Below are 27644 nucleotides of genomic sequence, written 5' to 3' on the forward strand. Positions count from 1 at the left end.
GTCTTGCACTGTACTGCTGCCACAAAACAACAGATTTCATGAATATACAGTGATAATAAACCTGATTCTGATTGTTTTACCCATGCCATCTTTTTGCCCACTCACTTGTCTATCTCCTTTAGCAGACATTTTAATCTTCCTCAAAGTGTGTAACTTTCCCACCTTTATTTGTGTCACCAGCGCAGGCATATAATAGCAGTCCAGATGAAGGGTCTCGACGCAAAACTTTGACTGTTCATTTCGTCCCACAGATGCTGCCTGACCCACTGTTCCTCCAGTATTTTGTTTTATGCTCCAGATTGAATCATCTGAGGTCTCTTGTGTCTCTAATATACTCAGTCCCTCTTTCCAATTGTATGAGGATGTAAGAAACAGGAGTAGGAACGTGATGGAGCCTTTCGCTGCCTTGGTGAAGCAGCCAGCATAATCAAAGACCCCAGGCACCCGGGTCATTCTCTCTTCTCTCCTCTCCCATTGGGCAGAAGATACAGGAGCCTGAGGGCACGTACCACCAGGTTCAAGGACAGCTTCTATCCCACTGTGATAAGACTATTGAACGGTTCCCGTATACGATGAGATGGACTCTGACCTCACAATCTACCTTTTATTGCACTGCACTTTCTCTGTAGCTGTGACACTTTACTCTGTACTGTTATTGTTTTTACCTGTACTACCTCAATGCACTGTGTAATGAATTGATCTGTAGGATCAGTATGCAAGACAAGTTTTTCACTGTACCTCAGTACAAGTGACAATAATAAACCAATACCAATACCAGATTGATATACTATTGTCCAGAGCCAGAGACCTGGGTTCAATCCTGACCTCGGGTGCTGTCTGTGTGGAGTTGGCACGTCCTCCCTGTGACTGATTGGGTTTCCTCCCACTCTCCAAAGACATGCGGATCGGTGGGTTAATTGGCTGCTGTAAGTCACTACAGTTGTGCAGATCAGTGGGAGAATCTGGGTTGGGGGGGGTGCGTGAGTTGATGAGAATGTGGGGAGAATAAAATATGGGTTTAATGTAGGATTAGTGTAAATGTGAGGCCGTTGGTCGGCACAGCCTTGCTGGGCTGAATGACCTGATTCCCTGCTGTATCTCTGTGACTCAATGACCATTTGATCTTCCAGGCTTACGTCCGCACCCGGGTGTCCTTGGAGAGGGAGCATGCGGTATCCACAGGCACCCTGGAGGAATTCCGCAATCAGTGGGACCCTCCGGGGATCGCGGGTGTCGTGGACAGTGTGAATGCGATTCTTATCTGAAGTAGTGCGTTTTGCAGTGGGTTCGGTTAGCATTATCTGCTGTAGTTGTGTAGTTAGAATCTGTCTGCATAGTTTTTTTCTTTCTTGTGTCAGTTGCTGTAGTTTTGTCACTGGATGTCATTTTGTCGTGCTTTTACTGAATAAACTTTTTATATGTTCACATAAAAAAATGGCTGTTTGATCATGTGGGAGTCCAAGTGGGCGGGACCTGGGCCACTTTTTGACATGGGTCCAGTCTGCTCTGTCATTGGTTCCTTTTGATGTCACCAGGACAGGAGTCAGTCCCTGACTGGACCTGATTCGTCAGAACCGGTGTGGCAATGAAGGTGACTCGTCCGAAGAAATAGGGAAGACCAGAAGCCCATTCAATGTCACAATGAACATCATCTGGGCCCTGACCTACCTCCCAGACCGAATTCCCAGCTGGGACTTGAGGGTCTGAGTTATAGGGAGAGGTTGGACAGGCTAGGACTTCATTCCTTAGAGTGTAGGAGACTGAGAGATGATTTTATAGAGGTGTATAAAATCATGAGGGGCATAGAGAGGGTGAAACCACTCAGTCTTTTTCCCAGGGTTGGGGAATCCAGAACTAGAGGGTATAGATTTATGGTGAGAGGGGAAAGATTTAATAGGAACCTGAGGGGCAACTTTTTTGTTTACACAGAGGGTGGTATGTGCATGGAATGAGCTGCCAGGGGAAGTGGTTGAGGCAGGTACAATAACAGCCTTTAAAAGACAGTTGGATGGGTACATGGATTGGAAAGGTTTAGAAGATCATGGGCCAAATGCTGGCAAATGGGACAAGCTCGGATGGGGCACCTTGGTCGGCATGGACCAGCTGGGCTCAAAGGCCTGTTTCCTTGCTGTATGCCTCTATGATAAAGCTGGCTCTGTGAAGAACAGTGATTTTTTGAGTTAGGTAGTGTGGAACTGTGTCCATCTTTTTGAGTGAGGGCAAATAGAAAATGCCTGTTCCCTGGGTCTAAATCGTGAACGGTTGGATTTTTGAGGAAATCACCCAAATACTTTTTATTCTTTTTCTGTCACCAACAAATGTTGCCCTTAGCGTTTAATGGTGTCAGGTATGGGAGGAGTTTGAATTGGAATTTTAGGAACTGGAGAAACCAAACACAGATTGAGGGACAATTTTGCAGAGGACCTCAGTTTGGGTGACCGTAAGCTTCCAGTTTCCTGTCACTTCAAAAGAGTTAAATTAGCCATAAGTAATTTCTAATTCCTCCTTTGAATGTGCAATAGTGTGTAACACAAAATGGTGGTTGTAAGACAAAATGGTGTCAGCTCAGATTGTGGGAATGTTTTGAGAACTGATGCACATCCTTGGGATTAGATACCGGTGAAGAATGTTTTCTTCTTTACGGACCTGTTGTCTCTGTTTCTAACTTAGGTGTTTGGGCCGAAGGTCGCGATTGACAAGAAGGTACAGGCTGGTACCACTGAGGAATGGAAAAGTACTGGGGTAAAAGTTTTTGAGGGGTATAAAAGGGGGCACCTTGATCGTGCAAATGGGGACCTTCCCTGAGGCTGGGTCAGACACCTGAGGTTCCCTCCAGCATTATATAGATCGGTTCATTGATTGGTTGATAAGTATTGTTTTACTTCCTTTTGTATTTTAAGTATTCTTCCTCCTTTCTGTATTTTATTCTTCATATAACTACAATAAAGTAGTTGTTATAACCTTTAACACGTGTACAGTGCCTCCTTAGTTTGCAAACACTTCTTGCTGCTGAATTGGGAAAGAACAAGGAACGAATTTTAAAATATTTTCGTTACAGACTCCCACTCTGATCTCTGGCCTCCTGCAGTGTTCCAATGAAGCTCAACATGAGCTCTGTGAACGGTACGTCATCTTGCAACCAGGCACATTGCAGCTCCAGGGACTCGTTGAATTCAGGAATTTCACATCACTAGGCTTTCCGGTTCAGATCTGACAAATGGGCTCAGCAACCTTAACTATTCTTTTTCACTCACCACGGGTGCTGCCTGACCTACTGAACATCGGTCTCAGTACACTCTGAAAGCCACTGGCAATAGTTAAGCATGCCGTTACCCCAGAGACAGGGCAGGAAATGCATTGAATCAGGATAATACTCCAGATAATTTTAATTCATTAATAGAATGTGTTTCATTTGGCAGGGAGTGATTTGGATAATAAACCAGATCAGGAGTAAATACTTTACTCTCTTAGAAGTTTAAGGAGGTTCGGCTCGTCACTGAACACTCTAACAAACTTCTACAGCTGTACTGTTGTAAGTGTCCTGACTGGTTGCATCATGGTCTGGGACAGCAATTCGAATGCGCAGGAATGCAAGAAGCTGCGGAGGGAGTAGTGGACTCGGCCCAATACATCATGGGCACATCCCTCCCCACCAGCTGTCCTTGAACGGTGATGTGGGGCTTCAGGCTTCTGTACCTCCTGCCCGATGATGGAACTTGGGGCTGGGAGACAGTGAAACAGCTGAAGAAGGTTCTGCTGAGATACAGAGGGGGTGATCAGAATACAGCACAAAAAGAGATAATCTGACATCAAGGATGCAACTTCAAATACATTCTGAATAATCTACAAAGAGCAGTGGACTTGGCCCAATACATCACGGGCACATCCCTCCCCACCATCGGGAGTATGTACAGGAGGCACTGCCTCAAGAAGGCAACATCCATCAAAGATCCCCACCATCCGGGCCGTGCCATCTTCTCACAGCTACCATCAGGCAGGAGGTACAGAAGCCTGAAGTCCCACACCACCAGGTTCAGGAACAGCTACTTCCCTTCAACCATTCGGCTCTTGAACCAACCTGCACAACCCTAGTCACCGCCTCAGGATAGCAACATTGCATTAAAATGGACTTCATTTTTTTTTGTTCTAATTGTGTTCTTTCTTGTTAAAATTGTGTATAATTTATGTTAGTGCAGCAGTTAGTGTAATGCTATTACAGCACCAGCAACCTGGGTTCAATTCCAGCCGCTGTCTGTAAGGAGTTTGTACGTTCTCCCCGTGTCTGCGTGGGTTTCCTCCGGGTGCCCCGGTTTCCTCCCACATTCCAAAGTAGTACGGGTTGGGAAGTTGTGGGCGTGCTATGTTGGCACCGGAAGCGTGGTGACACTTGCGGGCTGCCCCCCAGGACACTCTATGCAGAAGATGCATTTCACTGTGTGTTTCGATGTACATGTGACTAATGAAGATATGTTATCTTATCTTAAGAATGTTGTGTATCAGATGCTACGTGCCCATGATGCTGCTGCAAGTAAGCCTTTCACTGCACCTGTGCACACATGTATGTGCGTATGACAATAAACTTGACTTTGATAACAGTCAGACCTCTGAATAATAAACAAAATCAGAAGTAAATCTACTTCAGCTGCTGATTGTAGCGTTAACAAGGTGGCAAAAATCCAAAAATTTATTTTGCTCAAACTTCTTTCAAGTTTTGTGACAGAATAATGGACTTATCCCCTGCCCCTGGGCCCCAGTCTGAGGCCAGTCCCAGGGTCTCACTCAGCTGCAGCCTGCCTGTCGCGCAGCAATCCGGGAGTGCCGGAAAATCTGGGTGTCGCCTGAACCGCCGGAAGAGGAGGCTGCGGACTGGCATCGAGGCCGGCGAGCGAGCAGTTGGAAGGTCGGTGATGCTGATGTCAGTGAGGGACACCGCCGATATCGTCAGCCACCGAACGCAAACCAGCAGCGAGGAAACGCCAGATCGTTAGGGCGATCCGGCAAATTAACGGCAGCATCCGAACCTGCACCGGTCCTCGGCAGCTGCGGTGTTTAAATATTCCGCACCCAGCACGTTTAAACTTGCAGCAGCAAACAATCTGCTGGAAGAACTCAGCGGGTCGAGCAGTATCCGTGGGAGGAAGGGAATTGTCGATGTTTCAGGTCAAGACCCTGCACCGGTGCTCCCCCTCTGGGTTTCCCTCTCTCCGACATTTAGACTTGCTCCCTAGTGTGAACCCGCTGGTGTATCAGGCGGTCGGAAGACTGGGAAAATCCCTTCCCGCACTCAGAGCAGGCGAATGGCCGCTCCCCGGTGTGAACTCGCTGGTGCCTCAGCAGGCTGGATGACCAAGTGAAGCCCTTCCCGCACTCGGAGCAGATGAATGGCTTCTCCCCGGTGTGGACTCGCTGGTGGGCTACCAGGTGAGATGACTGATCAAATCCATTCCCACACTCGGAGCAGGTGAATGGCCTCTCCCCGGTGTGGACCCGCTGGTGTGTCACCAGCTTGGACGACTGGGTGAATTGCTTTGCACACTTGGAGCAGGTGAATAGCCTCTCACTGGTGTGAATTCGCTGGTGTGTAATCAGGCTGGACGACCGGGTGAATCTCTTCCCGCACTCAGTGCAGGTGAACGGCCTCTCCCCGGTGTGAACCCGCTGGTGTCTCAGCAGGCTGGACGACTCAGTGAATCCCTTCCCGCACTCGGAGCAGGTGAACGGCCTCTCCCCGGTGTGGACCCGCTGGTGCGTCAGTAAGGAAGACGACCGACTGAACCTCTTTCCGCAGTCAGAGCAGGTGAACAGCCTCTCTCCGGTGTGAACCCGCTGGTGCGTCAGCAAGGAGGACGACTGGGTGAACCCCTTCCCGCACTCGGAGCAGGTGAACGGCCTCTCCCCGGTGTGAACTCGCTTGTGTTTTATGAGATCACTGGATTGTTTAAAGTTCTTCCCACAATCAGAACATGGAAATGGTTTCATTGGTCTAAGGTAATAGTGTTTGAACAAGAAGATAAGTCACTCCCAGCCACAAAACAGGTAAAGTCTCTTCCCAATGCGATACCAACTGGACTGTGCAATTACTTCCTTTGCAAAGTCAACGACCTACAATGATATATCACTTTATCAGTGAAACATTTACCTTTAAGAAAACTTACAAGCTCTCACAGTACGTTGGTCAATTATCAACATCTCCCTTGCACTCGGAATGCATGTTTGTTTTCTCCCCAGTGTGAATGCTGACATGACATTTCTGTGTAATGGTTTAAAGTTCTTTCCACAGTTTGTCATCTGGAACTCTCCCAACTGAGCGCGAGTCTCACTGCCTTGCTGTTGATGCTGTGATTTCAAATCTTTTCCCTGAGACAGAACAGGCAGACATTTCTCCTCCCGTGAAGCTCAGATGTCGATATGCTGAGTGACTCTCGCAGATTTTGAGGTGATGCTTGGTTTGAAGCAAATTCTTCTCTTGCAATACTCTGTTAAAGAATTTATTATTAAAAAAATCATCACTAAATAGCGGACAGAAATACAGGATAGATAATGCAATATTCTTTGGTCAGCTGTGACTTGGTTGGTAGCTTTGCTTCAGAAGCTTCTATGTTTTAAATCCTATTCCATGAGCTCAAATTTCGAGCCAGTTGCCCTAGTGCAGCAGCAAAAGAGGAACAGCGCCTCATATTCCACCTGGGCAGTCTCCAAGCTGGTGGCATGAACATCGAATTCTCAAACTTCCAGTAACCACTTTTGTCCCTTTTCCCTCTTCTCCTGACCCACCTGGCCCCCCCCCCCATCACCCTGCATCTTTCCCTTCCCCCACCCGCTTCACCTGCCCATCCAACACGCTCCTCCCACTGGTTCCCCTTCCCCACCTTCCTCACCTATCAGATTCCATCATCTTCAGCCCTTTGTCACTTCCACCCATCACCTCCCAGCTTCTGACAACATTCCCACTCGCCCCTTCCCTCATCTACCTGGATCCACCTATCATCTGCCACCCCTTCCCTTCACCTTTTTATACTGGCTCTCTCCCCTCTTTCTTTCAATCCAGATTGAAGGGTCTCAGCCCGAGATGTCGACTGCCCATTTCCCTCCATAGATGCTGCCTGACTTGCTGAGTTCCTCCAGTGCTTTGTGTGCGGCTCCAGTGCAGTACTAAGTAAGCGCTCTACTTCTTCTCGCAAGTGGACGTAAAAGATCCCCTGGAATGTTTGGAGGAAATGCCGGAGAATTATTCCGAGGATTTCGCCCAATATGTAATATCACAACTGACACTAATCGGTTATTATTGTTTGCGGGAGCATGCCGTGCATAATTGCCGCATTTCCCACCTGGAAATTCAGCTGGGGCGCTGAAGACGTGATTTAAACACGACCTTCGAAACGACCTCAATGGCGCCCGTGTTTACCCAGAAGCCCCCGCGCGCCAGACAGCGGCCTACCTGGGTGACGGAGGCGCCGCAACGCCGGGAAGGGCATCCGGGCAATGCGCCTGCGCGCCTTGGAAGATTCCAGAAACCTGGCGGCGGTTGGGAGCTGGGCCGCTGGTTCGATCGACGCCGGCGCCGGGCCTGGGTCCGAGGAGCGGCTGCCGGCCGGGAATGATGTCGATGCGCTGTCCCGAAGCGCGGACGGGCCGCCGTCACACCGGGTGAGTCCCGGGCCTTCCCACCCCGCCCCCCCCCGCTGCTCGCTCGCTCGGCGCCGCGGCCCCGGGGAATTTCCCGCTCCTCGCCGACGGTCCGGTCGCCAACCCGGCCCAGGGTGCACTGCGGCGCAGGCTGGCGCATGCGTGGAGCCGGGAACCGCGTCGGATAGAGGGGTTTCAGGAGCGCACGGGACTGTGGGTAGGGCGGGAGCCATTGGTTTCACGGTGGTGGACGCTTGGCTTTCGGTCCGCAGGCTGGCAGAATTGGAGGCGATGGCCTCTCCAGATAGTGCCGAGCCCCAGTTATTGGGACCTGCGACTGAATTTAACTCGCAGTAATTCTACTAATTTTTTTTTTCGGAACAATGAATAGGCGACCTTCGTTCCTTGAAACCCCCTTCACCGATTTGAAAACCTATATATTCCCGGAATGAAAGGGCTTACGTATGATGAGCGTTTGTCGGCTCTTGGACTGTACTCACTGGAGTACAGAAGGATGAGAGGGGACCTCATAGAGACATTTAAAATGTTGAAAGGACTGGACAGAGTAGATGTGGCTGTTTCCCTTGGTGGGTGAGTCCAGGACCAGAGGGCACAATCTTAGAATTAGAGGATACAGGTTTAACACAGAGATGAGGAGAAATTTCTTTAGCCAGAGGGTGGTGAATTTGTGGAATTCCTTGCCAGGTACAGCAGTGGAGGCCAGATCATTGGAGGCGTTTAAGGAAGAGATAGACATATATCTAAATAGTCGGGGTATCAAGGGATATGGGGATAAGGCTGGAAATTGGGATTAGAATAGTTTTTTTTACTCTCCTGCCCCCCCCCCATTTCTCATTTCTTTTTCTTTTTTCCCTTTTCCTTGGAGCAGACTCGATGAGCCAAATGGCCTACTTCTGCTCCCTTGTCTTGTGATTTTATCGTCCCTTCATGTTTTCTTCTCGAAGGAGAACCATCGCGGTTTCTCATGCTTCTGGTGATGAAGTTTGCCCATCCGAAAACCATTGTAGTAAATCTTCTGCAGACTCTTAACATCTACCTAAAATCTGATGTCCAGAAAGTCTATATATTTAAAAAAAAAGATGGCTCCTTCCTTTTGTGTTCTGCAGCTCATAGCTCTGTTGCCTCAGAGTCAGGAGGTCACTGGAGATCTGACCACAACAGTCTTGGTTGAGTGTTGCTGGACCACTGTACCTTCAGTGGAGACATTGACCTGAATTGCACTGATGGCTACGGGCAGTTCCATTGAGGACCTTGGGCTTGTAATAATGCATCTGTTAGCACATTCCAGATTTCCATGCCAATGCATTGCAGAGCAGAAGTATGGAATGTGCTGGAATTCAGAAGCCCATGCATCTGACAACTTGCTCGGTGCTATATTGCTACAAAGAATGTAAATTGCCAAGCTCATATGCTTTGTATTTGACCCGCTCAGCTTTGCACCAATCCTGCATGGTTTCATTCATTTAAATGGAGTCACTGGGCTTCATTAAAGAGGGAGACTAGTTTCATTTATTTCCTTTATTTTCCTTTATTTCACTGGATGTTCAAGTGTGGAATTACCATTAGTTGAATGCTTTAAATTGTTTTAGGTCTTTTAAATTGTTTAAAATTGATTTCAGCTGATTATCAGAGACCATTAAGTTGAGTGAAACAGGCCTTTGACAGCACTGGCCATGGGAATGAGGTCCTGTGTTCAGGCAGTGGATCAGGCAGTATTCCAGTCCAGTAAAGTGAGGTGTAATCTGGACTCTTGGCTGGATGCAAAAGACCCCATGCCACTATTCTGAGGAGAGGTAGGGGACTTTTCCCCTGGTATGCTGGCGAATATTTATCCCTCCTTAATGATGCTGAAACAGGTTGTCTGGTAATTATTACACGTGCTGTTCGCGGGATCCCGCTTTGCATATATTTGTTGTCGCAGTTACCCAGTACGTTACTGCAATGACTGCACTTCAGAAGTACTTGATTGGCTGTGAGGTGTTTTGGGACGTCCCAAGGTTCCGAAAGGCTCTCTATAAGCACGTCACGTTTCATAAAGTCAAGGACCACGATCGGCAGTCTCATCAATGTCCCGGCACCTTCGGAGGTGCTACAACACTACAACAGATCACTGTAGATGATAACAATAACTAAACACTGAACATAGAACATAGAACACTACAGCACAATACAGGCCCTTCGGCCCACAATGTCATGCCAACATTTTATCCTGCTCTAAGATCTATCGAACCCTTCCCTCCCACATAGCCCCCCCATTTCTCTATCATTCATGTGTCTATCTAAGAGTCTCTTAAATGTCCCCAATGTACCTGCCCCCACAACCTCTACTGGCAGTGCGTTCCACGCACCCAACACTCTCTGTGTAAAAAAAAAACCTTACCCCTGACATCCCCCTTATACCTTCCTCCAATCACCTTAAAATTATGTCCCCTCGTATTAGCCGTTGTCACACTGGGGAAAAGTCTCTGACTGTCCACTCAATCTATGCCTCTTATCATGTTGTACACCCCTATCAAGTCCCCTCTCATCCTCCTCCTCTCCAAAGAGAAAAGCCCTAGCTCGCTCAACCTATCCTCATAAGACATGCTCCCCAATCCAGGCAGCATCCTGGTAAATCTCCTCTGTACTGTCTCTGAAGCTTCCACATCCTTTCTGTAATGAGGTGACCAGAACTGAACACAATACTCAATACTGACTAAATTAAAATATCCCCATCCTCATCCAGGGTGCAATTGATCTGCTGCAGTGCCCAAATACACCATTGGCTGTGAATCACTTTGGGTTGTATAGGCTGGGAACCCTGTTGAATGAGTTCAACAACTTTCTCTCTCGCTCTCGCTCTCTTTCTCTCAACCCACTGAATGTTGTAGATTCTGCAGCTAAGGTTAATTTTGGATTGACGTTTTAGTATAACCGTTTTATTGCAGCAATAACGTCAGCTGGTGCCAGAGCAAATGATAACAGAGGATGGCTCCCAACATTAGAAGTCAGGCTAACAGGTTGGTAGTTTTCTCTCTCCTATTTTAAAAAGTGGGGTCACACTTGCAACACGGTACCTCAGGTGTGGCTTCGACAAGGCTGTATAATTTCAGTAAGGCATCTCTACTCTTGTGCTCAAACCCCGCCCCCCCCCCAAGCAACAAAAGCCAGTCTCCACTCGCGCCCTTGCCTCCCACTTCTAACCTCTCCCTCGTCCATCCCCCTCCCCACACTTGAATGTCTGCAGCTCTCCGACCTGCAGTACATTTAAGCAGCGACGTACCCAGAGCCCGGGTGAAACTGTTGCTGGCCTATTGTGAAGGTGCTTCCCGAACTCAGGAAGGATGCACCTGCAGTAGGGCAAGGGCAGCAAAAGGTTCACCAGATTGACTTGTGCTGAGGTGGGGGTTGTCCCTTGAGGAAGGATGGAACTATTGGGACCTATTGTCCGGAAGAGTGAGAGGTGATTTCATTGAAATGTACGGAGTTCTTACGGGGCTTGACAGGGTTTGTACTCTGCTTGGTGTGTCTGGAATGGGGGAGGTGGGAGAATGAAGAGAGATGGTTGGTTTTTCAGGGGACAGTGTGAAACTTTCAATTACTTTGCTTCGTCTTTGTGTTTTGAATTCTTTAGTTGTCTGTCTTTTGCACGACTTTTTAAAAAGAATTATAGCTAATTATATACTGCACTTTTAATGGTTTTTATTTGTCTCTGATCTGCCATCTGGAACTACCTGTCCTGAGTGCGGAAGAACTTTCAGAGCCAAGATTGGACTCATAAGCCTCTTGAGAGCCCATAAATAGATCAACGAATGAAGGCCATCATCCTTGACCTCAAGGGATAGCCACCACGACGATTGTCGGCAAACGAAAAGAAAACCTTTTTAAAGGCAGTGACGGCTTGTGCAGCTGGTCAAGTCCCGCCCCCAGCTTTGCCAGCCGTCAGAGGCTGTCAGAAGTGTTTTGGGGGTGTGGCTTCGGCGCTCTGCCACCTGAGGCCCAGACCCTGTCCAGACCAGGCAGTTGGACTTCGGTACAGAGGGCCAGTGAGATTGGCTCTCTGCATCCAGCCTGGGTCAGTGGGGGTATCGGATGGACTGCAGGCTGTGATTCTAGGCAACAGGCCTGGTCCATCCATTACAACCCATCCCACCAAGTCTCCAGCCCATACTAACTGGTCCCTACCAGTTTATTCCCTGCGCCCGCCTCTTCACATTCACCTTAACTGCTCTGAGTGGTGGCAGGTTCCACATTGTCACCACACTCTGGGTGAGGATGGTTTATTTACCCTGTATCTTACATTATAAATATACTGTTCCAAATCAATCCACTATTAATGGGCAGTTTACAACACATCACTACTCAACTTGAAATAATGTACTGGAAAGAATGGCCCAAATGTTACCAATGGAATGACAGTGAATTACCAGCAGACCCCATCACGGCCCTGTGAAACTGACGGCAACTTTGAGCAATCGATGCCTGTTCTCCTGCTGTTCACAGTCGAGATCAGTGATCAGAACGGGGGGGGAATCGAGTATCCAGGTTTGTTGATCATACAAAGTTGAGTGGCGTTGTGAGGGGGATGCAGGGAAGGGAGCCGTCAAGAGTATATCGACAGCCCGAGAGAATGGGCAAGGACATGGCAGATGGGATATAATGGGGGAAAATGTGAGATAGATAAAATAAGGAAGTTTTTTTTTCTTTGAGAAACCAAAAGGTGTTGGTGATTAGAAGGACTTGTGTGTCCTTGTATAGAAATTACTGGGGGCTGCATGTTAGCACCTGCTCTACTCTCTATACACACACGACTGTGTGGCTAAGCACAGCTCCAGTGCCATATTACAAATTCGCCGACATCACCGCTGTTGTTGGACGGATCATGGGTGGTGATGAGTCAGCAAACCAGAGCGAGGTAGGAGACCTGGCTGAGTGGTGTCACAACAACAACCTCTCGCTCAGTGTCAGTAAAACTAAAGAGCTGATTGTTGACATCAGAAAGGGGAAGGAGGGTGAACATCTGCCAGTCTACACTGGGGGAATCAGAAGTGGAGAGAGTCAGCAGCTTTAAATTCCTGGGCGTTAGCATATCGATGTCCTGTCCTGGGCCCAGCACTTAGATGCAATCGCAAGGAGGTTCAGCTTGTTACCGAACACTCTGACAAACTTCTGCAGATGTACTGTTGAAAGTATCCCTGACTGATTGCATCACGGTCTGGTACAGCAATTCGAGTGCGCAGGAATGTAAGAAGCTGCAGAGAGTAGTGGACTCAACTCAATACATCACGGGCACATCCCTCCCCACCATCGGGAGTATCTACAGGAGGTGCTGCCTCAAGAAGGCAACGTCCATCATCAAAGATCCCCACCATCCGGGCCGTGCCATCTTCTCGTGGCTACCATTGGGCAGCCATTCAGTTCTTGAACCAACCAGCACAGCCCTGATCACTGAACTTTAGCAACTCTGTGACCACTTCAATCAATTTGCACTAAAATGGACGTTTTTTTTGCTCTAGTTGTGTTCTTTCATGTAAAAATTGTGTATAATTTGTTTTTCTTGTGGATGCTGCTGCAAGTAAATTTTTTCATTGTACTTGTGCATACTGTGGTGGATATTCACTTTCCAGGCCCCAAAAGGGTTTATTGCTAACCTCAGCTTTTTAGCACAGCAGCGTGACCTGTCCAAAGGTCAGTAAAGGTGTCCCCAATGTCGCCCTCCTCCTGATGACCACCTTCATCTGTGGCTGCATCAGGCTGTGCGTGGAACCCAAGTACATGGGCACCAAGTGTCACTACTTGCCGAGGTTCTACCTGTCCCGGCTGTTGCGAAGGATGGGCCTGGCCCCGTGGCCACACGGCGTCCCAGTCAGCTGGACGCTGCCACGCTACCTGTCCTTCCTGGAAAAGTTCTTCCGGACCAACTCCTTGGACCATAAGTCCATCAGGAAGTGGTCAGCACAGAACATCCTGCAGACACTGCAGGAGAAGGACTCGATAGATACTCTGGGGTGGTTCCCTGAGCAGACTGTCCAGACCATCTGGCAGAATGCCTCATCGCCAGAACTCACCAACAAGCACCAAGACCTCGCTTGGCTGGCGGTGAGAGGGGCCCTCAGTCAGATCCATCCTGCATGGTTGGGGCATCACCCCCAGCGCGCGCTGCCCCCGGGAGGACTGCACCGGGGACGAGACGGTCGTCCACCTCTTTGCGGGCTGTGGGTTTGCGAGGAGGGTGTGGCGAAAGATGCAGGGGTCCTTGTCACGTTTCATCCCCAGCAGCAGCGTAACGGAGGATTCTCTGATCTACGGGCTGTTCCCGGGGACACACACAGAGACGGACATCAACTGCTGCTGGAAGGTCATCAACTCGGTGAAAGACGCCCTTTGGTCTGCCCGAAAATTGTTGGTCTCCCAGCACTGTGAGATGTCCGTAGGGGAATGCTGCCGACTGACACATTCCAGGCTGCAGGAGTACGTGCTGAGGGACGCACTGAAGTTGGGCGCAGCCAACGCAAAGGCTCGGTGGGGAAGGACGACATTTTAGGGTTCTTCTGCCACAGGAGAGGGAGGAGCGGGGTCAGGCGAGGAAGCCGCTCAAAGGTTGTAAATATGGGATTGGGGTATCACCCCAGGGAGCCACACGAGTGGCATCGGTGCTGTGTTTTTTATATATAAAAAGGTAACACTAAGAATTGAACTGTACACGAATGTAAAGGTTTGAACAGTTTTTATTATTGTATATAGTTTCCTTTATTATGAATAAAGTTTATTTTGTTTAAAAAAAAGAGGTGGTTGCTCATTGAGCTGAAATCCCTTTTTGCAAAATTAGCAGAAATTGTCCACTGCTCAAGATGTTTGTTGTTTGCTAACTTAAACTTCTAACCAATATTCCCTGCTCAGCCTCTTCACATAAACAAGAGAACAATTGGATCCACATTTACTTAATTAAACCCTCCAGTTACCTGGCCTGAAAATGTGGTTGAAAAAATATCACATGCCAATGATGTCAACTAGTGAAAAAACAGTATAGATATCAGAAAGCAGTCAGGGTGGGGAATGACAAAGAGAAGACCGAGAATTCATTCCTCAGCCTTTGGTTTTTGTGACAGACGACTTGTTCGTCTGCAGCTTGTTGGTGTGACATTTTAGCTTGTAAGAATTGTACTTGTGTTTAGAAATCCTTTGTAAGTTGCAAGTTGTTGTTAAGAATTACTTACTAGAATTAAACGTGTCTCACTTAAAACAAAATAAACTGTGCTTAAACTGCTTCGTTAGCTGGAAATATCTCCTCCTTCGTTGGGAGGAGGGACCGACCGCTCGAAATAGTGATAACTGACAGTTAGACCTTTCCCTAGAGACTAAAGTAGTGAAGTAAACTAGTACTTGAAGTGTAGGTTGATACAGTATAATCTTCCAGTTGTGAGGGTACTTGTAGATACTTATGCCAGATAGAACTTAAAGTCTTAAGTTTAGAGTTCTCGGACGGTACACTCAATATCATCACAATACATGTATATGCAGATGACAATAAACTTGACTTTGATTTTGAAAGTTAGCTTGCAGGTACTGCAAGCAATTGAAGGCTTTAAGAGATTTGAGTACTGTACAACAAATAAAGATGTACTGAAATTGTACAGAGTCTTGGTGAAACTGCATATAGAATACTATGAACGGGTCAAGTCTTCCCTACTTCAGGAAGATAATGCTGTCTGTGGAGGGAGTTGTTTGTTGGTAAGGGGATTGTTTGTTGGTAAGGGGATTGTCCAGAAAGGTAAAGTTAAGCAGACCGGGCCTATCATCTGGAAGATTGAGAGGTGACCTCGTTGAAACATAAAGTTCTTACATGCTTGATTGGGTAGAAGAATTTTTTTACCTCCCCCTGCTTGGTCTGTCTAGATCTAAGGGTCAGAGAATCAAGACAAAGGGTCGGCTATTCAGGACTGAGAAGAGAAGAAATTTCTTCACCCAGAGATTTTTTTTCTTTCTTTGGAGTTCTGTACTGAAGGCTGAAGACTTGGCTGCTTGAATATATTTAAGATGGGAGATCAATAGATAGGGATGTGGGGTTAGTGCAGGAGATGTGGCACTGAGGTAAAAGATTAGCCCAGATGTTATGGAATGGCAGAGCTGGCACAGAGGGTGAAATAGCCTGACTCCTGCTCTTACTTCTTATTCCCAGCTCTTTTCAGCATTGGAGGACAGAACAAAGTGACCCATAAAGGGCGGAGGAGCACACGCCAGTATCACAGGAGACTTGGGGGAAAGCCTGCTGAGATCAGTGTGAAGTCTGAGATCAGTGTGAGGGCCTGTCAGACATCTGCTCAACGGAAGAGGGTCAGAAACCACAGGGCGGGGGGGTGGGTGACAGGCCTTTCAACGACAAGCACTGATGGAGCATTGCAGCAAAATGGGCCCTGGCTGGGTATTACAGCAATAACTCACTGGCCAATTGTTATGGCACCAGCAACAACTTGGATTAATAGGTCTGTCTGATAGCGACATCATGTAGGCAGAAGGAATTAGTTTAGTGAGGCATTTAATTACTAGTTTAGCTCATTCAGCACAACATTGTGGGCCAAGGGGCCTGTTTCTGTGCTGTACTGTTCTATGCAAGCAACACCTGGCGTTAATAGGGCATTCCAACAACTGATTGACAGGGTATTACCGATGCCCCCAGCCGGATAACACACAGCAACAAGAAATAAGCTTCGACAGGGCATTGTAAATTCATCTTGCATTGACTGAGTTGTTATAACAAAATCTTGCACTGGCAGGTGTTGTAAAAATAATTGCATCATCCTGGCATCAGAAGAACAGCTTGTATTTATAAAGCAACGAGCGTGACGTTCACAGTGATGGCACTACGGTAACCAGGATTGTATCGCCGGTGGAGCAGCGGACCTGCAGCTCCAGCCGTCGGGTTCAAAAGTGACCTCGGCTGCTCTCTCTGTCGGAGGTCGCACATTCTCCCTGTGAGCAGCTGGGTTTTACCCCCCCCTCCCCCCAACTGGTCCGGTTTCCTCCCACGTCCCAAAGACGTGCAGGCCGACAGATTAACCGGACCACTCGTGTGTCGGTGACTGGTAGAATCGATGGGAATGTGGAATGGTCAGAGCAGGATGAATGTAAGTCGATGGTTGATGGTCAGCATTGGATAGGGTGGGCCAAAGGGCCTGTCTGTACGCTGTACATCTCTGTGACTCTAACGTTGGCATGGATGGGCCACGACAACAACAACTTGCCTGGAGGGCAGGACCAGAATATCCAAGTCGATGGGGTGTTACAACAACAACTTGCTGCGACGCGGCACTATAACAACTCCCAGAGACAGGGCATTTCAATGATACCCACAACGCCTGCTGTTGGAGTGTTACAACAACAACTGGGACTGACAGCACACAGCAGGAACTTGCAGTGAGAGTGCATCATTACCGTGGCTGACAGTTATCGGGCACTGCAACAACAACAACAACTGGCACATGGTGGATATACCAACAACAACTGGTGTATGATAGACAACACTACAACAACTGATGATGCCGGTATGACAACAACAACTGGCATGTGGCTGACGTTACAAAAACGATTTGCTTTTACACAGGAACAGAATCGGGCCATTCGGTCCATCGAGTCTGCTCTGCCATTTGATCGTGGCTGCACTGATGAAAGACCCTCCGCACTGGTGGTGCACCACAATGTCCAGCCGTTGCTGTGAAGTTACAACAGCAGCCGGCACCGATTGGGCTACGTGACAACTCATATTTGTAGTATGATTTTAACAAACTTTAGCCTTGACAGTAGAGTCATAGTCATACAGCACAGAAACAGGCCCTTCGGCCCATCTGTTTCATGCTGACCAAGATTCCCAACTAAGCCAGTCCCATTTGCCCATGTTTTGCCCGTATCCATTTAAACCTTTCCTATTCAAGTACCTGTCCGAGTACCTTTTAAATATTTAAAATGTTGTTAATGTACCTGCCTCAACCACTTCCTCTGGCAGCTCATCTCATGTACTGACCACCCTATGGGTGAAAAAGTTGCCCTTCGGGTTCCTACAGGACTATTAATGTACAACAAGATAGACTCTTGACCTCAATCTACCTTGTCATGACCTTGCACCTTATTGTCTACCTACACTGCACTTTCTCTGTAACTGTAACACTACATACTGCATTCTGTTACTGCTCTTCCCCTATATTACCTCGATGTACTGATGTGATGCAATGATCTGTATGGATGGCATGCAAAACAAGGTTTTTCGCTGTACCTCAGTACATGTGACAATAATAAACCAATTTATTAAACCTCTCACCTTAAACCTACGCCTTCTAGTTCTTGATTCCCAACCCTGGGAAAAAGACTACACGCTTTGACCCTATCTGTGGCCCTCATGATTTTATACACCTCTATAAGATCATCCCTCATTCTCCTACGCTGCGATGAAATAAGTCCCAACCTCTCCCCATAACTCAGTCCCTCAAGTCCCGGCAACATCCCCGTAAATCTCCTCTGTACTCCTTCCAGCTTAAACAACAGCGGACAGTGAATGGGCATCACGGTTACAACATGCATGTCCTGGACATAACAACAACATGAATTCAGTGGACATTGCAACAACAGCTGCCAGGGATGGAACCTTACAACAACAACTCGCACTGAAAGGCAGTACAACAACGACGACTCACCACCAGCCAGAGGCTACGTCTGCTACAGATCTTTAGGGGGCAATTTCCGCAGTGGAACCTCAGGAAGGAATCGGGAGTGGGGCACCTGTGCTTTGGGGGGGGGGGGGAACAACCCTGAAAGTCGAAACGCTGAACAGGAAAGGAGGAGGGGGAGCAGGGAGGGAGTGAAGGAAATAAAGAGAGAAATTGTTTTGCAGAGGGAGAGGGGAAAAAAAATCAAAATGGGAAAGTGAGAGGAGTTAGAGAATTAGGTTGGTGATAAATGAAGTAAGAAAAGGAGAGCGGAAAATAAGAATAAATAGGAACTAAGTATTATATTTATGAGTGAATGTACCTTTAAGGACTGTTTGTGCCATTTTTCATAAGATCAGATCTCTTTATTAGTCACATGTACATCGAAACACACAGTGAAATGCATCTTTTGCATAGGGTTTTCTGGGGGGCAGCCTGCAAGTGTCGCCACGCTTCCGGCGCCAGCATAGCGTGCCCACAACTTCCCAACCCGTCCGTCTTTGGGATGTGGGAGGGGAAACCGGGGCACCTGGAGGAAACCCACGCAGACACACGGGGAGAAAATGTACAAACTCCTTACAGGCAGCGGCCGGATTTGAACCTGGGTCGCTGCCACTGCAATAGCGTTACGCTAACCACCACACTACCATGCCTGCCCCATATGGTATAATCATGAAGCAGGTTCAGGGCATGTGGTACAAATTTACCAGTCACTGCTGTTAGTTGAAAGTTATTTATCATTTCACCTTATCCGGGGAACAGTAGACACTTGAATTCCAATTTCGCCACTTTTGGCACACATCAAACACTGTAGGCAGATATCAGTACGTACATACATGCCCATATTGGGGAAGCACCTGTTTGTCAGATCTCTTTCCTCATTTGCTATTGGTTTATTATTGTCACTTGTACAGTGAAAAACTTGTCTTGCATACTGTTCGTACAGATCAATTCAATACATTTTGCAATAAGGGAGCCTGCGGTGCCTGTGTGGGAATGGGATTCAGTGGGTCCTCCAGCCTGTGACTTCACCAGCACGGTGGGGAGAGATCACTCACCAACTCTGAGCTTCACAGGGGGTTCACAGATTCCAGCCCATGGTATGATTGGTATCATCAAGGATGATCTACCCCCAGGAATCGAAATTGTCTACAGAACAGATGGCAGACTTTTCAATCTTGCCCATCTCAAGTCCAAAAACTAGACATCCACGAGTTCCCTCATCGAATTCCAATATGCAGACGACAACTGTGTTGCAGCTCTCTCAGATAACCACCTACAACAGATTCTGACTGCCTTCAACCGTGCGTACATGAAACCTGGACTTACCATCAACGCCAAGAAGACTCAGATCAGCTACCAACCATCACCAACTGAGACAAATTGGACAGAACCATCAATCCAACTTGGCGAAACAACCCCGGAAAACGTGGACCACTTTCCATATCTTGGAAGTCACCTCTCCTCCAATGTCGACCTTAATGACGAGATCCCACATCATCTTAAATGCGCTGGAACAGCTCTTGGACGTCTCCAAATAAGAGTCTTTCATGATTGTGACATCTAAACAGACACTAAAATGTTAGTGTACAAAGCAGTGGTGATCCCAACACTCCTGTATGCATCAGAAACTTGGACAACATACCGACGACATCTAAAGGCACTTGAAAAGTTCCATCAATGCTGTCTTCGAAATATCTTAAATATCAGCTGGGAAGATAGAAGAACCAACGTCAGTGTGCTAAATGAAGCAAAAACAACAAGCATTGAAGCCTACATTATCAAGAACCAACTAAGATGGAGCGGTCATGTTGTTCGGATGAAAGACGAATGTCTGCCAAAACAAATCTTCTACTCCCAGCTTAAAGTAGGCGAACGTAAAGGAGGCGGACAACAGAAGAGATTCAAAGACATCTTAAAAGCCAACATGAAGAAATGTAGCATTGACATCAACAATTGGGAAACCAATGCCAAGGACAGAAAATTCTGGCAAACCATCATCTGAGAAGGAACAGCAACCTTCGAAGCCAACAGATGTGCAGAATTACAGGAAAAGAGAGAAAAATGGAAAGAGAGGCAGCAACTACCAGAGCCCGATCTGCCATCTGGAACTACCTATCCTGAATGTGGAAGAACTTTCAGAGCCAAGATTGGACTCATAAACCACTTGAGAGCCATAAATAGATCAACGGAACGAAGACCATCATCCTCGACCTCGAGGGATAGCCACGACGACAACGACGATGATTAGTTTGGAAGGTAATGTTCTGAATCCACAAGCCAAGAGCGTGTTGGAGAGCTTATTTCTGCTCCAGTGTCTTGTATTGTTCTGTTCTTTCAGAGTGGAAACAAATGAGTGATGGTCCTAGCTGCTTGGGCTGGCGAGGGGAATGTGGGGCTTGACGAGAGTAAGAGAACTGCAGGAGATTCTGCTGATATACAGAGGGATGATCAAAATATGGCACGAAGAGGTAATCAGTCATCAAGGATACCCCGAATAATCCACATTTTTCATGTTAGGCTCAGGTGTAGATTAATAAATCGAACTGGATTCATTTTATCTTCACAACAAAACGCAGGCATGGGGGTTAGATATTTCGTTAGGATTGAAGTGAACTAACTCAAATTACTGACCTTCCCTTCACGTTCGTTAACAACGCTGATTAACGAAAATCTATCTATCTCGGATACAAACTGAAGAAAATAGTTGGTACCAATTGACCTGATATCTGAATAACCTAAAATATTTAGCAGAATCAGGAGTTTTAATTTTAGTGGAAGTTCAACTCTGCTCCCTTATTCCAGTTTTGGACTCAACTCCTGCCGTTGCCAGCCGGCACTGAGATATTGGAGCTTGTTTTCCCAAGGTCAGTCTGTGGGCTGGCGGCAAAGCATTGGTTTCAATACACAAAGTGCTGGAGGAACTCAGCAGGTCAGGCAGCATCTATGGAGGGAAATAATCAGTCGACATTTCGGGTTGAGTCCCTCCATCAGGACTGGAAAAGAAGAGGGCAGAAGCCAGAATAAGGAGGTCGGGGGAGGGGGAGGAGCACACGCAGGCAGGGGAGAGGTAAGTCCAGGTGAGAGGGGGAAGGTAGGTGGGTAAGGGGGGGGGGGGGTGGTGAATGAAAGGGAGCGATTTAAGAAGCTGAGAGGTGATACGTGGAAGAGGCAAAGGGCTGAAGAAGAAGGAATCCGGTAGGAGAGGGCTGTAGACCATGGAATAGATGGGCAGGTCATGAGGGCGGGGGAGGGGAAAGAGGAGGCGACGGGAAGGGGGGGAAGGAAGGGGAGGGTTTACCGGGTTCCAGCAGGATCAATGGCCGCCTCCGTAACCACAATCCTCCGCGCCCCAGCAACTGCTCTACTGGTCACAGTCCGAGCGATACGCATGCGCCGCTGGGGCGGCCTGTACGAGACAAAGCCGGGCAATCCTGGGCACTTGGTCCGGAGGGAGGGCGGGCGGGGACAGGACCGAGACCGTCCCAGCCTGGCGGCCCCCGCTGTTCCCGGAGCTCGCACCGATTCATCCTCAACCGGGAGGGGTGGGGGGGTGGGTGTCTGCTCCTCGGATCAGGCTTCGGTGTTGACTAAACCTCGGCCCGGCCTGGTGTTCAACACAACGGTACAGGTCTGGCTCTCTGCCCCTTGCTGCAAGTCCCGGGACCTCCCTCAGACTGCGGAGGGACATCAGCATCAGGTTTATTATCACCGACTTACATGACGTGAAATTTGTCGTTTTACAGCAGCAGTGCAGTGCAAAGACATGGAATTACTATAAATTACAAATTAAATAAATAGTGCAAAAAAAAAAGGACCAATGAGGCAGTGTTCATGGGTTCACGGACCGTTCAGAAATCTGATGGCGGAGGGGAAGAAGCTGTTCCTGAAACGTTGAGTGTGCGGGTCTTCACCGCCTGTGTGGCTGGGAGGGAGTTCACCGATTTACCGTCCTGTTCAAAATGTCCTTTGTCTCCACAGCGATGAACACGTTTCCGTGCTCCGACTGCGGGAAAAACTTTAAGGGATCCAGTGATCTAATAAAGCACCGGCGAGTTCACACCGGGGAGAGGCCGTACACCTGCTCCGAGTGCGGGAAGGGGTTCACCCTGTCGTCCAACCTACTGAAACACCAGCGGGTGCACACCGGGGAGAGGCCGTTCACCTGCCCCGAGTGCGGGAAGGGGTTCAGTTGGTCGTCCAGCCTGGTGGCGCATGAGCGAGTTCACACCGGGGAGAGGCCGTTCACCTGCTCCGAGTGCGGGCAGGGCTTCACTCAGTCCTCCAACCTGCTGACGCACCAGCGAGTCCACACAGGTGAAAGGCTGTTCAGTTGTTCTGAGTGCGGGAAGGGATTCACTCGGTCATCCAGCCTGGTGAGTCACCAGCGAATGCACAAGGGAGAAAGGCCATTCACCTGCTTTGAATGCGGGAAGGGATTCACCGAATCGTGCACCTTGCGGCGACACCAGCGAGTTCACACCGGGGAGAAGCCATTCACCTGCTCTGACTGTGGGAAAGGATTCAGTGAGCCATCCTACCTGGTGAAACACCAGCGGGTTCACACTGGGGAGAGGCCGTTCATCTGCCCTGAGTGCGGGAAGGGATTCACTCAGTCATCCCACCTACTGACACACCAGCGTGATCACACTGGGGAGAGACCGTTCACCTGCCCCGACTGCGGAAAGGGATTTGCTCAGTCTTCCAGCCTTGTGGCACACCAGCGAGTTCACACCGGGGAGAGACCGTTCACCTGCTCCGAGTGCGGGAAGAGATTCAGTCAGCCATCCCACCTACTGACGCACCAGCGTGATCACACTGGGGAGAGACCCTTCACTTGCACTGAGTGTGGGAAGGGATTCACTCAGTCAACCAGCCTCCTGAGACACCAGCAAGTTCATACTTTGGACAATATTTAACTCTGCCTGGTGTGGAATATTTAAACATCGGAGCTGCCAAGGCACCAGTGAGGTTTTGGATTACGTGAGTGTTACTGCCACTTATCCTCCGTCTCACTGTGCACAAGTTTGTGTTTGTTGCTGCTGGTGTGAACCCTTATAATTGGGCAGAGGTTTAATATTCCGGATCTGCACTAAATAAAACAGCTCTGTTTCCAGCATTCTTGTTTCCCGAGCCCTTAAGGTCTCCCCAATACAGCCGTTCAGCCCAGCTGGGGCCACACCGGGAACAACCTGGGACTTCCCCTCCTGCCGGTGTTCCTGCCCCACACCAGCCCCCTCCCAGCTCACCCTGCGGGAATATTCTTCTGTTTCTTTCTCCCCTCTGTGCTCATTGAGCTTCTACTTTCAGGCATCTGTGCTGTTCACCTCAACCACTGTCTGAGGATTTGGGTCCACATTGTGGCCACTCTCTAGGGGAAAGAAGTTTCTCCTGAATTCCCCACTGGATTTACCACAATCTGAAGGACTGGGCAAGAGCAGATCGGCCCCCTGTCCAAATGTTTCTCTCAAATCTCCGGCGCCAGAGGAGAAGCTGCTGGTTTTACAACATTGAAAGAAAGGAGGAAGGCTGGGAACACACTCTGGTGGGTCGCTGCAACACAGGAATATTAAACAGGGAGAAACCTCCTGACTGGTGTGACGTCTGAGAGCAGGGAGAGGGCCCATCACTGAGGGGGTTCCCAGTGTGGCTCAATTGGCTTATCTTTGACCGTACATTCTCTGTACTGCTGAGTACAACAGGGTCGGAAACCAGGGAGGGATCAGCACAGGGCAGGAGTGGGAGCAGGGGGAAGGGAATCAGCCCAGGATCAGGGGTGTGGACTGTGGACAGGAAATGGGGGAGGGAGTCAGTCCAGCTCAGAGCTCAGGCTGTGTCCACCAGGGTTCAGTGGCTGTGAGCAGGACTTAGGGACAGCGAGTGTACCAGGGTATTGGTAATGGTTTATTATTATTGTCACTTGTACCGAGGTACGGTGAAAAACTTGTGGGAGTCAGCTGGAGAATTGAAGCAGCTGGAAGCTGGAAAAGTGTAGCGGTTAGTTTAACGCTATTACAGCGCCAGCAACCAGGGTTCAATTCTGGCCACTGTCTGTGAGGAGTTTGTACGTTCTCCCTGTGTGTCTGTGTGGGTTTCCTCCGGGTGCTCCAGTTTCCTCCCACATTCCAAAGACATACGGGTTAGGAAGTTGTGGGCGTGCTATGTTGGCGACGGAAGCGTGGCGACACTTGCGGGCTGCCCCCAGAACACTCTACGCAAAAGATGTGTGTTTCAATGTACATGTGACTAATAAAGATATCTTATCTTGCCTCTTCAGACTGAGATAAAGAGCTCTGCAAAACAATCACACAATCTGTGTTTGGTTTCTGTAGTTCCCGAAGTTCCAATTCACACTCTTCCTGAAGGTAACACTTTAGGCTACAAGGGGGAAAAAAAAGAGACTCTTAAAAATAAAGATTTTTTTTTCCTCCAAAAAAAAAAGCCAGGTTTAGCCTAGGGAAGAAACACTTCCTGGAAATAAAAAAGAACTTCAGATGCTGGAATCTGAAGCAAAAAACAGAATGTGCCAGAAAAACTCAGCAAATTGGGCAGCATCTGTGCAGAGAGAGACAGTCAACATTTCGGGTCAAGCCTTGCCTATTTCCCTCAGTCAGAAAGTTGGGTGCATTTCCACACTGTCTACCTCAAAACCCAGTGTTGCTCACAGTTTGGGAACCCCTGGAGTTTAGCTCCTTGCGCCCAGTTGTGCTGGAGGTGGCACTTTGATATGGTAGCTGGTTCCCTGGAGAGAATTGTTCAAACCCAGGTTGCTCCCTGGTCTCTGGAACCTTGTCAACAAGCTCAGCATTGCATGGACCGCTGGAACCCAGGCAGACCGTGAATGGAGCTGATTTCTTCCCTCATCTTCACCCCAGCCTGCACACCGCCCCAACCAGTCACCCAATGGTGCAGATCTTCTGGGTAATTGGCCCCTCTTATTTCAAGGGTTGCTGGCCCCGCCTCCACAGCCTCTGTCGACTTAAGGGGAATATCACATGGGCCAGGCAATTTTCCTTTTCAATATGGGAAGCCTGAACAGTACAAGACCAATGGCACCTCCAGGAGTCACTGCAGGCCCCAGCAATGTGTACAATGTGTATCAATTGTTTGAAGGAGAGGACTGTTTCTGCTGATAACACCAGAAGTAGGTGCCATGCTGAGCCGGAGTTGAGGATGCATAGAGGTTTCAAGGCGATTTGGACAAGACGAGCAGGTGAGCAAGTACAATGCAGATGCAATACAATACACACAGTTGCGCACTTTAGTAGGAAATACAGAAAGGCAGCTCACTGCTTAAAAAGTGATAGATTAGGAAATGTTGATGGTACAAGAGGATCCAGATGTCCTTGTACAGCAGTCACCGAAAGCAAGTATTTAGGTGCAGCAAGCAGTAATGAACGCAAATGGTGTCTCAGCCTTCAGTGCAAGAGGTTTCTAGCACAGCAGCGAGGATGATTTACTGCAGTTAAACAGGTCCTTGGCAGACAGCAACTGAAGCATTGTGTGCAGCTTCTGTCTCCCTTTATGAAGAAATGATATACCTGCCACAGAGGGACTGCAGCAAAGATTCGCCACAATGATTCTGGGATGGAATTCTTCTTGTAAAAATAGTGCACAATTTATGTTCAAGTTATGTTTTTCTTGTGGATTCTGCTCATCTGATGCTCTGTGCCCGTGATGCTGCTGCAAGTAAGTTTTTCATTGCACCTGTGCATACGACAATAAACTCAACTCTGACTTTAGGGAGAGCGTTGCGTGAGAAGAGATTGCATTGACGAGGCCTATTTTCCCAAGAGATTGGAAAAATGAGAGGATATCTCATTGCAATGTACATAATTCTGACAAGAATTCAACAGGCTGGAAGGAGGATGTTTCCCTTGGCTGTGGTGTCTAAAACCAGGGGTCATGGTCTCAGGATACGGGGCTGTGGATATATTTGGTATTGGTATTGGCATTGGTTTATTATTGTCACTTGTACGGAGGTACAGTGAAAAACTTGTCTTGCATACCGATCGTACAGGTCAATTCATTACACAGTGCAGTTACACTGAGTTAGTACAGAGTGCATTGATGTAGTACAGGTAAAAACAGTAACAGTACAGAGTAAAGTGTCACAGCTACAGAGAAAGTGCAGTGCAATAAGGTGCAAGGTCACAACAAGGTAGATCGTGAGGTCAGAGTCCATCTCATTGTATAAGGGAACCGTTCAATAGTCTTATCACAGTGGGGTAGAAGCTGTCCTTGAGTCTGGTGGTATGTGCCCTCAGGCTCCTGTATCTTCTGCCTGATGGGAGCGGGGAGAAGAGAGAATGACCCGGGTGGGTCTGGTCTTTGATTATGCTGGCTGCTTCACCAAGGCAGCGAGAGGTAAAGACAAGAAGGCAAAATTTATGAAACTGTCGAGTTCCACAGGGGTGCAAGAGGTGTCACCAATGTGGTTATTGATATAGCGGAGAATGAGTTGAGGAATGGGGCCGGAGTAGGCTTGGAACAGAGACTGTTCAACGTAGCCAACGAAGAGGCAGGCATAGCTGGAGCCCATGCGAGTGCCCATAGCTATGCCCTTGGTCTGTAGAAAGTGAGAGGAATCGAAAGTGAAGTTGTTTAGGGTGTGGACAAGTTCAGCCAGGCGGAGGAGAGTGTTAGTGGAAGGGGACTGGTTCTGTCTCTGGCCAAGAAAGAAGCGGAGGGCGGTGAAGCCGTCATGACGGGGAATGGAGGTATATTGGGACTGGACGTCCATGGCGAAGATGAGGTTGTGCGTGCCAGAGAACTTAAAGCTACGGAAGAGTTGGAGAGCGTGTGATGTGTCATGGACGTAGGTGGGAAGGGATTGGACCGGGGGGACAGGATAGTGTTCGGGTACGAGGATACGAGCTCCATGGGGCGAGAGCATGCGGAGACGATAGGTCTGCCGGGACAGTTGGAGGTGGAGAAATCGAGAGAAAGGGACTGCGTCCTTGCAAGAGACGCAACGCAGACCAAACGCAGACTAGGTGACCGTTTCGCAGAACACCTGCTCTCCGTCCGTAACCACGATCTGCATCTCCCCGTTGCTGGTCACTTCAACTCCCCCTCCCACACTATCACTGACATGTCAGTCCTCGGCTTCCTCCACTGCCGGGAGAATTCCAAGCGCAAACTGGAGGAGCAGCACCTCATTTTCCCTCCTATATATCGGGCTTCCCTTTCTCCTATCTTCAGTCCTGAAGAAGGATTCCTGATCCGAACCGTTGACCTCCTGCTTTTCTCCACGGATGCTGCCTGGCCTGCTGAGTCCCTCCAGTATCATCGTGTTTTTCATCCAGATTCCAGCATCTT

General features: G+C 48.5%; 2 protein-coding genes and 1 pseudogene across 2 annotated transcripts; 2 read left to right on the forward strand and 1 right to left on the reverse strand.

The window, feature by feature from the left end:
* The window catches only part of LOC127576398 (zinc finger protein 729-like), a 135718-nt pseudogene that overhangs the window by 85558 nt on the left and 22516 nt on the right, over nt 1-27644 (reverse strand).
* Nucleotides 7445-14345, forward strand: LOC127576594 (uncharacterized). The gene is made up of 2 exons (XM_052027169.1): nt 7445-7647; nt 10575-14345. Exon 2 carries the CDS (start codon nt 13351-13353, stop codon nt 14047-14049), a length of 699 nt encoding a protein of 232 aa, XP_051883129.1. The 5' UTR covers nt 7445-7647; nt 10575-13350; the 3' UTR covers nt 14050-14345.
* LOC127576579 (zinc finger protein 239-like) lies at nt 21885-23442 on the forward strand. Its single transcript, XM_052027136.1, has 2 exons — nt 21885-22023; nt 22305-23442. The coding sequence occupies exon 2, from the start codon at nt 22307-22309 to the stop codon at nt 23240-23242; it is 936 nt and encodes a 311-aa protein (XP_051883096.1). The 5' UTR covers nt 21885-22023; nt 22305-22306; the 3' UTR covers nt 23243-23442.

The sequence above is a fragment of the Pristis pectinata genome, chromosome 12 (assembly GCF_009764475.1).
Source record: "Pristis pectinata isolate sPriPec2 chromosome 12, sPriPec2.1.pri, whole genome shotgun sequence".
In the NCBI taxonomy this organism is placed as follows: domain Eukaryota; kingdom Metazoa; phylum Chordata; class Chondrichthyes; order Rhinopristiformes; family Pristidae; genus Pristis; species Pristis pectinata.